Genomic DNA, 12,787 nt, shown 5'->3' with positions numbered 1-12,787 from the left:
TTTTGGAAATCTTGTCCTTGAACTCTACGTTATTTAGTGGGGCAGCTTGGCAGGATTCCTCTCCTGCTTCGACTTGCAAATAGGTGCAGTACAATAGGTGAGCTCAGAACACTTGTCCTGACACGGGAAGCAAAAACTGTAGGTCAGACTTGCGTGTGGTTTAATTGGCATGTTTGCTAAAGTATCCCAGAAGGGAGTAACACAGAAAAGTTTCAGAGTAACAGCCGTGTTAGCCGTATTTAGCCATATGGAGTGGAAATCTATCAACTGCATGAAAACTGACTAACACGGCTGTTACTCTGAAACCTGTCATTATGCAAGGCACTGCATTTAGCCGTATGGAGTGGAAATCTATCAACTACAGAAAAGTTGTTATTGTTTAACAGAAAGGGTCTGGCTCTGAATCGTATCCCTTTTGCACAAACGTGTGATGCGTGTTGCGCTCTTCCTGTATCTTGCACTGTCTTCTTCCCCTCCCGCCCCACTGATTCGCAGTGGGAACAGAGCCCTACCATTCTAATCTGGCGGGATTTGACAGTCACTTTGCACAGGTGTAAAGGCCTGCAGAAGTTGCCGGGGAAGAGCAGACTGGACTCACTGTCTCCATAACCCATCCTCCAGAGAGCAAGGCTGCAGTATCGTGCCAGATTCATGCTCTCTGGCAGTCAGAAAAGATGCAGGGAAAAACTGGAGCTATCCCCACTCCTCAATCCACCCCGCACCAGGTATGAGCGGGGACTGCGGCAGAACCCAGGGGGAGAGCTCGGTACACTGCAGGGAGCTTTGACACCAGCTGAGGTGCGGGTGGAGGTGGTTGTGACATTCCTCCGGAGCTCTTAAGGTCCTTTGGCACTCGGTCCTAGACAACGAGCAATCCTCTAGGGCAGTGGGTCTCATGGCCAATCAGTGCAGAGCTGCAGCCCACGTGACATCCGCAGGGCTGCACAGGTAGCATATATTATGACACGGATGCAACCCACACAACACACAGAGAGCTGCATAGGCAGCCCACAATGGTCAATAGGTTGGAAACCACTGGTCTATGGATTGTAAGTAGATACCCCTGTTTCTTGTTTCCTAAAAAAAAACCCCACATACAAGAAACCTTTCGTGCCCCCCCCGACCTCCACCCCACCCACCTTTTATTCTTTACCCACACCGATGAGCAGAGAAGATGGCACAAAAAACTATCAAAACCTGCATAATAAGTGTACAGCACCAAATACAGCTAGCCTATTAAAATAATTGACAGGAGATGAGGATTCCCCTTATTACTTTGTTAAATAATCCCACCCTGGCTGTCTGATCTCTGGGCACTTCCCCTCGTTTTGCAGTAGCACTGGGGTTGCAGAGAATTCCCTCTTCGGTGCACTGGGCTGCTTAGTCCTTCAAGGGGAGAACGGTTATTTAAACAATATGTTGGGTCTCCCTGGGCTGGGATAAATCACACTTGTATTTGATGATTTTTTTGTAATTCTCCTAGGGTTGACATTTCCTACCATAACGGCATGTACCTAAGGGGAAGAGGAAGGGGAGAAATCCAGGCCTGCTGGCATGTGAGAGACACAAATCAAGTAGCAGAAAAAAAACCCGGTCAATGGGAAATCACTGACATCTAGGCTCAACATAGCAATAAAAAGACCCAGAAATGTGGTAATCTTGGACTTTCCATTTTGACCAAATTTGTGGCTTCTTTTGTGTGTATGTACGTGTGTGTGTGTGTGTGTAGACATGTGTGCAAGCAGACACGCGTACCTTGCAGTAGTCCTTACCAAAATGTAGCATCTAGTATAATGTCCCCCTGTGCACACCTAGGGGGCCTGAGGCAGGACAGATGGGAGAGATGACATGAAACCAGAAAGTAATACCACATTTGTGCAGGGACAGGGCTAACCGAACAATGACAGAAGTGGCCAAGAGCAGAATTCTATTTGATACATTGGCTGACAAAGGGAGGAACAAGTGCTGCATTCACGCATTGAGGGCTGGAGAACCACTTGCGTGGCAACAGGAAATGGTACGTGATCATACAGTTAAAGACTGACGCCAACACAGCTGAACCCACTGATACCAGCTGAGGATCTGGCCTTGTATCCTAACTAAAGCTTGTAGGATTTTTTTTCCTCCCTGAAGTGGAAAATTTTGATTTTTTTCCATGGACAATTTTTACTTTTCATTATTTTGGGTTTTTTCCCCAAAGAAAAGTTGAAATTTCCTGCAGAAATCAGACACTTCCCTGAAAATTTTCATTTAGTCAAAAACCTAATTTTGCACCAAAAAAGTTTTGACAGCAATTTTTTGGCCAGCCTTAATTTTAATACCGATGCACAAGGGAGCCAAGTTGGGTTACCAATGCAGCCCTAACTTTGGTGTTCTCTGCACGCTCTGCAGTGTGACCTGACCCTTGTAGCATAGTTCTTTGTACAAAACCTGTATTTTCAGATATAAAAACCAAGTGTAGAGGAAGTAGCTTTAACTATAGCCTCAGAACATTGCCCGCAAGAGCCTAAGCAAAGCATGTGCAGCTGCAAAAATGCTTTATTTATTATAAAGGACGTTACCTGCAGGGGTACGCCACAGATGTCTCAGCTGGATTATCATCATTGCATGAGCATGAATTCCCAGAGGCTTCCCACTTTCCAAAGAACCCCTCCTGCTGCAGCCCCTCCAGAGCTCACCTGTTTGAGGATCTGAGCTGCCATCAAGTGGTTACAGTCGAAGATGATGCGGAACTCCCGGCCTCTCTTCATCTCCTTCAGCAGGGGCCTGGCATCCTCCATGTCGATGGGCAGCTGGCGGATCTTCAGTCGGATGTTGTACCTTGACGGGGCCATGATAAGCTCCTGCAGCCGAATCAGGCCTTAGAGAGCAGCATTTCAAAAAGACAAAACCCACAGCAATGTCAGAACGAGCTGCTCTTGCCAGCAGCAGGTCCCTTCCACATCCACTGGGCTCCGGGTTCCTTTACAAACTTTTACTGGGCGACTGTTAATTTTCATTCACAATTTGATTTCACAAAGTAATTTCCCCCCCCCACCCCGCCAATATTTAGCATTTTAAAAGTGTCTACCGAAACAAAGGATGCAGCTGGGCCGTGGTTTTAAATTTCAACCACATCTAGGGCAATTGTTTTCCAATTTTTCCCATATCAGAAACCCCATTCCTAATAACCCACCTTCCATCTAGCTGAGATCTAACCAGGATGCACCCTTCCCCCCCTCCCCACACCATTTGGCAATGTGGGATTGGCAGGACAGTCATGACCCCCTACAGCTTTGGGGGCATGCCCCTTCAAGTTAAGAGCCCATGTTCTAGGGGAAAGAGAGAACATAACAACTAGCCAGCCAACATCTCAAAATCTGTTTCATTTACTGTGTATAGATTAAAAAAGAAAAAAAAAGTCCCATTAACTGAGACTTGAGTCCAACTGAGTCTTTAGGGTAATTAATTCCAATCTGAAGAGAAGAATCTCCTCTCTATCATATTATATTACTGCCATGACTGTAGGCAGAAACAGGAAATAACCAGAGACCTTTTTTCGACCTGTGCACTCATTTCTCTCCTCTGGAGAAAGCACAATGCTGTGCCAGCCACAGCCGGTTAAAGTTAGTGGGATCTAGCGTTGCAAGAAGAAACCCAACAGAAGGCCATTGCAAAGGTGGAAGAGACAATGGGGAGTGTCCTTGTGCAACATGGAAGAAGTGCATCTGAACACGTCACGGAGAGGAATATACAGGGAGCCACATTAGCCAACAGCAGTGTCACACGGCATTCTCCGCAGCACTTCCCCTAAGGAAACTCGCTGGCTTTGTGAAATTGTCTTGAACAAGCGACCCGACACAATTTTATCTTTAGAGCAGGTGCTTTGCTGGGCTTTGTCCCGCTATCAAGAGCTCCCTCTACCTGCAGATGTGTGTAAGGAGCATTTTCTGGTATGAGCCAGACAGCAAAGGCTTTGCAGGCTCAGTTATGCCATTAGAGGGAGCTTTGTGCCCTCCGTGGCAAAACCACCTGCCAAATTCTCTGCTCATGTAAACAGACGCTGTGCGGCTGCCTTCAGTGAAGTGGGGCCAGTTTACACAGGCAGAGAGCGTCATCCTTCATCTGGCCCCTTGTCGGCAGCCGTGGGGATGAAGGCTAGCCGGTTGACAAGTCTGCCAAAGCTTTAGACATATTCCAAAGAACCCTGTGCATTTCTGCTGTGAGTTCATGAGGAATTTGGATCTGTCCCTGTGGACTCGTCTCACCGCACATAACATGATTTTACTCCACCAGAGAGCATGGGAAAAGTCCCGAAATGGAACCCACAATAGATGAGCTGCTTCGCTCCCCCTTCACCTACCTGTACTGTCATCATAAACAACGGTAGCTGACCTCCATTTCAAATACTGTACAAGGTCCAGAATGGCATGGCTGAGAGAAGCATAGTCGGGGTAAAGGTTGACATAGAAAGTGTCCTTGTTATCCAAAGGGTGATGCTTCCACCGAAGTTGTATATGGGGGACTTCCAGTGCATTGCAAATAGACTGAACAGCATTGGTACAGGACCCTTGAGAAGGCCCGAATATTGCTACAACCCCCAGGGCGAGCTGGTCACAGGCTGGAATAGAAAGGGATCGAGGCTGTCAATACACCAGACAATATCCCTCCTGGGACTGATTAACACTGGGGGATGCAAGCCCATCCAGAGCGTGTCACTAATTCAGTCATATCACAAACAGCACAGCTCTGCTGCTTTGTCTTGGCACATGGAGAGATAGATAGAGCGGCATGTATGGGGATGGATGGACAGACAGACAGAAGCCTCTGGGTAACAACCAAAATATAAATATTAAAAAATAAAGGAACAGAGAGGAGAGGCAGAGAGGCAGGTCAAGTTCTAGATCAACAGTGAGACAGACGAGAGATGACAGGTTCCAGACCAAGGAGTGATTATCCAAGCCTGATACAGCTGAGGGAGATGTACAAAGTCTTGACATTTTCAGGATTTTTTCCTTACACACAGATATTTCATTTTTAAATCCCAGCTCTGCATGGTGATAACACTGACTGCTCTTTAGTTAATGGCACTATCCTATCAACAGCACTGGGTCACAGAGCCCTCTCCTATCTCATAAAGAGTGACCACAAAGCCAAGCTCTGGTGATGAGACATTCACTGAGGCCTGACTCTGCCACCTTCCCCTGCTCCAAGCAGCCCTTATGCAAGTAGTTCCATTGATCTTTGCAGATTTACTTGCAGGAGTAATTACTACTTAAGGCGATTAAGAACAGAATTAGGCCCTGCAGTGATGGTCCCTTGGGCAGCAACTGATATAAATATGGAACTGGGCAAAAAATTCCCATTGAATTGTTTTGAAAATTAAAAATGGCTTTTTGACAAAACTGAAATTTTCACAAAAAAAATGTCAATTTTCTTCTAAATTTTGCATTAAAAATTTGAAAACCTAAGATATGGGGGTTTGGGATTTTTAAAGAAAAAACAGAAATTTTCACAGAAAAAGAAACCAATTATATCCCAATCAGCTCAATATGAAAAAGGATTGATTCCTATTTCCATGATAAACAGCGCCCGTTTTTCTGGGCTCCCTACTGGTTTGAATCCCATGTGACTGAAACGTACCATAGCCACTGGCAGTCTGGAAGCATCTCCCCCACACCTCTCTTTCCATACAAAAATTATCTGTAATTTATCCAATATATTTTCAGTGGCCAGAAAACAGGGGTAGATGGCTGGTGAGATTTTTGGATTTTGATGTGTAGGTTTCATTCAGGTTGCTGGGAATGCAGGGTTTAAGCTTAAACCCCAGATATTTTGCAGATGCTTAGCACAGACTGGGGCTTTGACTAGTTCATTACATTAAATAACTTCATTCTGAAATGCACATAGTGATTACTTTTTAAAAATAAAATATGTTTATCTGTGCCCAGCTCAGCAATGACCGTGGTTTAGACTGAGAGACTTACTAACGCGTACAGGGTTAACCCTCTCGCCCTTAGTCATGGGAACAGCCCCTTTCTATTGGGATGCCAGCTGACGCTGAGCTCAGCGAGGCCAGTCACCCCACTGGAATATCAGGCCTTTGCTTGCATGCTTTGCTGAATGGGGACCAGATCGAGGATAGAGCACCATAGCAGGGTATTTTACTCCTCCATGCTGCTCTGCTCAGAGAGTTATCAGATATGGTAACATCCTGACCCCACCGAAGCCAGAGAGTTTTGCCACAATGGGGCCAGAAATTTAATCCTATTGAGTATGGAATGACACCATAGGTCACTAGAGGGGACAGAACCCCAGGTCTTCTGTACAAAAACATAAGGCTCAAAGGACCAGGTCTGCGAGCTGTAGGTGGTAGTAGGTTCTTATCCCCTATGTGGGGAAGCCACTAGATCACTTACCAAATGAAATAAGCTGACCTTTATGGGCCTGGTCCAATACTAGCAGCTCAGACAAAAGGCTCTCTGAAGTCAGTGGGAGATCTCTCTCATGTAATAAGAGCAGGATTGGGGTGCTAATGAACGGAACGTCATTGACTGTATTATGAACATAGAAGGACACTGAGCAGAAGCTTGCACCTTGTGGCCTACACACTGCGTTCCATTTGGTAAGGCAGGAACCACACGGCTTCCAGCCAGGTAGGGAGTGTGAGCACATACATGTTCACTTGCACACTCACGTATGCACGCTCACGAGTGCCCCTCCTTTGGTTCCTGTGTGGTTTAACATCCAGCAACAATTAACGCTTCAGTGAAGATAAACATGATACTTACACTTCAGCCTAGCACAGTGCAGGGGTCACAAAACCTAGGGGAACTTCCAAGATAAAACCCCCTGAAAAAAGCAAATATCCGCCTTGATTCCTGGTAGACTCCGTGACAATCAGTTACCAGCTCTGTCTATTGATGCCTCTCTGGTCTGTGAATTCAGATAGAGTCATACTTTTGCTGAGCAGGTTTTCCCCCCAGCTGAAGCTAATCCATCACCCTCACAAGCTGACGGGTAAACCACAATCAGAGCACTTGCTGTGCCATCCAGTTTCTCCCTCCCGCCCTCCAGACCTCGCTCTCTAGCAGCTCAAATCAATTGGCATCCAATAACAATAATGACTTGTGGTGGTGGGGAGAAGGAAGCTGTAATCCCTCTTTACTAGGAATATGTGGTGGGCAGCCAAACTCTTGCATGTTTATCCAATTTCTAAGCTTTTTAGGATCCACCGTTACTATTCCACACTTCTGTGCTTTTAAAAAGTTCATCAAACCATCACCTCAAACATTCTAGAACCTCCACACAAACCACAACAGGCAAGAAGCATTTAATAACGGCACAACCCATCATTTCAGTGCTCACATTTTACCCTTCTTTTAATGTGTGTGTGTGGGGGAGAGGGAGAGGGGGACTCTGTTTCATTGGATAGAGTTCCCAGTCTTTATCTAGCAATGCAAATGCACCAGGAAGTGGCACATTAATTAAACATGAAGGAGAGGCTTAAAAACATAACTTTATTTACTTGTCATATTCCATTAATATCATGTCTAAGTGGAGCTGCTCAAGAGTCTTGCAAACTTTAGAGTTGGAAGAGAAATAGGTTAGCTGTGTAGGGTTAGCGGGTGAAGGAGTTGTATAGTCTAGTGACCGGCATAGGATAAGGAACTGGGAGATGCATGGCTGAGCATCTGATTTACAAGGCTTTTGATCCAGAATTCACTTGACCCCTTGGTGCTTCAGTCAACTCAGCTGTAGAAACAGGCAATAGACCTGCACATACTGGGTGGTACAAAGGTCCTGAAAATTCTAGGAAAAGATATTTATAAAATCCAGTAAAGCAGTAGCCACTTTCCACCTGAACTGGGAGAATCCCGACAAGTGAGAGTCAGGATTATTTTAGTTTCTGCCACCAACACCTTTGGTGCCATCTTGGAATTTCCTATTGCATGAAGTTCAATTAAATGGAAACATTTGCATGAAAAATACAGTGGGCTTCAACATCTGTTCCTTTGTTTGTTTTAATAAAGAAACTATTGCACAGGCTACAGAAGACAAGGAATCTCCAGTCTGGCTGGCTTGAGGTTCCTGCAGCTGTCCACCTTTTCTCACTGTGGTCAGGTTATTTCAAAAACATGTACCCGTGTGTAAGCCCCAATTCAAGGAAAGCAAAGTGAGCAGCTGTGAATGCAGTGGTTACTCAGATTCCTCTGGGAGATGCAGGGCCAAGATTTTATGGGGTCCCCCTGTATCAGTGGAGCACAGTGTTGTTAACCTTTGACACACTGTTATAGCATTCCAGGTAGGTTCTAATCTCCCTTCCTGCCATGCACGCCAGGTGATGTACTTCCAGGAAGGATGCTGCCAAAGGTGTCATCCAAGTGGGTATATGCATAATGTCTCCAGCAGGGCATGGTTACCGTCACTGATCGCAATGCTCGTAAGATTTATTTTTGCCACATGCATATATCAGCCACTTGTAGGTGATCTGAGCCTTAGCATCTTCAGCTGACATGGAGTAAAATGGAAATGGGTAGAAGAGATGACATTTTTAAACTAAATAATAAATAAAGCCATTAAAGACCCATAAGCTCCTGGCTACATGTTCAACAGGTGAGCAGAGAGCGGTCTGCCTCTGATCAACCCAAACGGTAATTCTTCACCAAATGGAGAAATATGCTATCTACTTACCTTTCTTAGTGGCTTCAAAGCTGTCATGGAAATGTATCCTCTGAATGTCATAAGTTAATGTTGTGTTAGGCAACAAAGTTCTATTTCTGTTGATAATATTGGCAGAAAATCTAAAGGCTTGCTCCTCGGCACTCATAACCTGGGCGTTGGGGCCATCTGCATACTCGAAAATTCCTCCTGCAAGACAGGACCAAAATAGAGTTACTAACAACATGAAGGTTCAGGAGCACCCTCTCCCACAGCATGTCCAGAGACAAACTCCTGGGAAAAGCTTACACATTTCAAAGCTACATTAGGGCTACAGCCAGTGGCATTTATGCTCAGCTACACTACTGGCTATAGCCATGTCTCCCCTGGGTTTATCAGCGAGTGGGGACTTCCATGTCTTCCAAACTGCATGGAGGGACCTCTCTCACAGTTTCCCTAGGAAGCTCAGGGGAGTTTGGGAACCCAGCCGCTCACTGCTGTGTATGTGATTGTGTACATTCTGTTTTGATTTGAGCACCCAGCCCAGAGACGGCAGGCAGGGAAGCTGAGTCAAATTATGGTGACACCTAAAAACAAGAAATGTGGCCTCTCTGAGAAGGAGGGTTTCCCTGGTTCCCCTTTTACTGCTGGGGAGATGCTGGTGGCTTATGTTGGGGCTGAACCCAGGGCTGCTCAGAGATAGTAACAATTCCAGGAATATTTTGTCATAAATTTCTCTCTCCCCATCCAGCCTGGTTTTGCCATCCCCCTCTTTCCATCTCCTTCCCCTGACTATCTGAGATTAGAGGTGCCTGAGCCTCAATCAACATCAGAGAGAAAGGATACAGAGGCCAGGATAGAGCGGGTTGAATTGTTTTCCCATTTTTAAAAAAAGGCATTTTGACTACTATAAACATTTTTGGTGGACACTTTTGTTTTGGTTAAAATATTTGTATTTTCATGAAAAACTGGAAACTGAAACATTTTCATGAATTTTTTTTCAGTTTTTGATTTAAATGTTTGGTTTTCACAATCAAACAATTGCAATTTTAATAAATTTTTTGTTTGTGATTTGGGTTTTCAAAAATCTGCTGAAAATTGAAGTATTTTCAAAGGAAATTAAGAAAAACACATTTAAGAAATCGTCCCATCAAACATAACTGGTATTTTCCAAGCAGCTGTTGCTAGGAGGATAAGAATAAAGTGGGTGTGGAGTGTGAGGAGTGCGGGTCAGGAATTTTCCAACAAAACTTTTTTCTGCTGGAAAACACCAATTTGTCAGAACCAGAACTGTTCATAGGAAAGGGTCAGTTTCAGTGAATCTCCAAATTTGAAAAAAAAAATTGAAAAACAAAGTTTCAAAGTCATCAAAATGGGAAATGTTGACATTTTCAAAAATAATTTTTTGCTTTTCAATTTGTTTTGAAACAACATTTTGTTTTGAAATTTTAGCTAAAGAAGAGTAACCTCTTTTTTAAAAGGTCAAAATTAAACCAAAATGAATTTTTATTCAAATTATTGGTTCACAATTTTTTTATTATTATTATTATTATTATTATTTTGAAATTTTGAATTTTTCCCCCATTGGGAACAGAATTTTTTTTTGAAATCTTGAAAATTCTCCTGCATCAGTTAAATTGTTTCCCCCCTGCAGAGTTCTGGGAACAAAGTCTGGACCCTTTAATTTCTAAGTCACCATCTTGAACATGGTCCAAGTTGACAGTGACCAGGAATTGCTGCCTTGGCTTTCCCTTCTGGGCCCTACCTCCTGCCATGCTGTGAGGTCTTCCTCATGTCTTAGATTCTCCACCAATGAGGCAATCAGTGTGTTGACTTTTACCATGCACAGTCATTGTGCTGTGTGAATAATGCAGAGTTATAATTAATATAAGAATTGGGAGTGAAATCTCCAGCTGCTTTCTGCTCATCCTTAAGTTCCCTCTTTGTCATTCCTTATTATTAGTTCCCTCTGCCCCATCTTTTTTGTTTCTCCTTGAATTTGCTCTCCAAGTCCTTAGTTCAAACAAGCAGAAACTTCTGAGTTTGCCTACAACTACAACCTGCACTGCTCAATAATGCATGGCTTCAACGCATGCTTTTCCATGTTTGGAAGTTGTTAATGCCATTAAATTTCCCCAATGGCAGTGAGCTCATGTCATGGTATCATTAGTTGTCTTGGCTCTGCGTTTGTAAGTCTTGTCCTCAATTCCCCACTGGCAGCCTCTCTAATTGAAGTGACTGAGTGAGGGCGTAAATTATGTAATTGTATATCCTTGTCTCGGAGATGTAGGAACAATCTTTTGCCCCTAAAGGGCCCTGGTAAGACACACAAACCTGACTCTGTCTGATAACACACAAATCAAAACACTTAATGAATGAATGAGCTCAGCAAATGCAGCTGGTAACAGATGGTCTCCAGGTTCATTACCTGGAAGCAAGCCTTCCTCTTCGATTTAGGAAAGCCTTTCCAATGTTTCGTTATAGATGGCAGACGCCTTATCAGCTCTATTGGTATTTAAGAAATTACATGCCTTCTCCTTCCAGGTCCAAACCACACTGTCTATACATGTTTATACTAATTTGGTGCTGGTCAAGAGTGCCAGTCCAATGGCAATTGGGACGGAAGCCCCTAGGAGGATGCATATAGAGCAAGTAAACAGCCCCTTAGCCTGAGTCCCGTAAGCCTGAGTCAGCAGACACAGGCCAGCCCTGGGTGTTTAATTGCAGTGTAGATATTCCCTAATTCATCCACAGGCAGGTAATTTAACAGCTCAAATTCCCCCCCCCCCCCCGCCCATGTTTAAAATGGACCAAAGGAAATACTTTTCTGCACAGTATACATTCAGCTTGTGGACGTCATGGCCACAAGATGTCACTGAGGCCAAGAGCTTAGCGGGAAGCCAAAAAGATGGAGCATTTCTATGGATAGCAATAATGTCCAGAGTTGATATAGCAAGGATTCAAAATACAAACAAACACAACCCCCGCACCCCACCCAACCCCAGTTTTCGAAGTGCTCTTAACTCTCCTGCTTCAGGGCATAACCAGCTTCTAAAGACTGGGGGACAGGAAGGAAATTACCCTAAGGGCAGGTTATCAGTTTCTTATACCTTCCTCTTTGACAGTGGCCAACACCAGCTGCTAGAGACAGTATACTGAACTAAGTGGACACATTATTTTATTGAGTTTAGGGAAGATAATTCTTATGTTTTACAGATGACATAAAAATTGGTACCAAGTATCAGCGGGGCAGCCGTGTTACTCTGTATCCACAAAAACAATGAGGAGTCTGGTGGCACCTTAAAGACTAACAGATTTATTTGGGCATAAACTTTCATGGGTAAAAAACCCACTGCTGCATGCCTGCAACTGTAGAAGTGGGTTTTTTACCCACGAAAGCTTAGGCCCAAATACATCTGTTAGTCTGTAAGGTGCCATAAAAATTGGGGTAGTGGTAAACAATGAAGAGGACTGGTCCCCAATTCAGAACAATCTGGATCGCTTGGTAAACTGGGCGCAAGTCAACAATATGTGTTTTAAGACAGCTAAATGTAATGTACACATCTAGGAACACAGAATGCAGGCAATACTTACAGAATGGGGGACTCTATCCTGGGAAGCAGAGACTCTGATCATCGCGGTAGATAATCAGCTGAATACAAGCTCCCAGTGTGACACTGTGGCCAAAAGAGCAAATGCGATCCTGGGAGGCATAAACAGGGGAACCTTGAGTAGCAGCAGAGGGGTTATTGTACCTTCATATATAACACTGGTGAGACCATGGCTGGACTCCTGGGTCCAGTTCTGGAGCCCCCAATTCAAGAAGGATGTCGATCAATTGGAGAGGGTTCAGAAAAGAGCCACGAGAATGATTAAAGGATTAGCAAACCTGCCTTCTAGTGATAGACTGAAAGAGTTCAATCTACTTAGCTTAACAAAGAGAAAAGGCTAAGGGGTGACTTGATTACACGGCTCTTCAGTCTAAGCAGAGAAAGAAATAACATGATCCCATGGTTTCAGAGGAGCAGCCGTGTTAGTCTGTATTCGCAAAAAGAAAAGGAGGACTTGTGGCACCTTAGAGACTAACCAATTTATTTGAGCATGAGCTTTCGTGAGCTACAGCTCACTTCATCGGATGCATATTTGA

At 44.3% G+C, this 12,787-nt stretch overlaps 1 protein-coding gene across 4 annotated transcripts in view; it reads right to left on the bottom strand.

Moving 5' to 3' along the window:
- Positions 1-12,787, bottom strand: part of GRIK3 (glutamate ionotropic receptor kainate type subunit 3) — a 237,257-nt gene that overhangs the window by 101,337 nt on the left and 123,133 nt on the right. For 3 of the 4 annotated variants that reach the window (XM_084652520.1, XM_084652517.1, XM_084652518.1), the window contains exons 2-4: positions 8,674-8,850; positions 4,343-4,600; positions 2,679-2,860 (exon numbers count right to left, since the gene is read on the bottom strand). In XM_084652520.1, coding sequence (XP_084508646.1) covers positions 2,679-2,860; positions 4,343-4,600; positions 8,674-8,850 — 617 coding nt within the window. The remainder of the gene's footprint in view (positions 1-2,678; positions 2,861-4,342; positions 4,601-8,673; positions 8,851-12,787) is intronic. The other variant, XM_084652519.1, reaches the window with a different exon arrangement.

The sequence above is a fragment of the Lepidochelys olivacea genome (genome assembly GCF_965140295.1).
Source record: "Lepidochelys olivacea isolate rLepOli2 genome assembly, chromosome: 19".
Lineage (NCBI taxonomy): Eukaryota > Metazoa > Chordata > Testudines > Cheloniidae > Lepidochelys > Lepidochelys olivacea.
The sequence above is the reverse complement of the archived record's forward strand: the minus strand, read 5'-3'. Positions and strand labels throughout refer to the sequence as shown.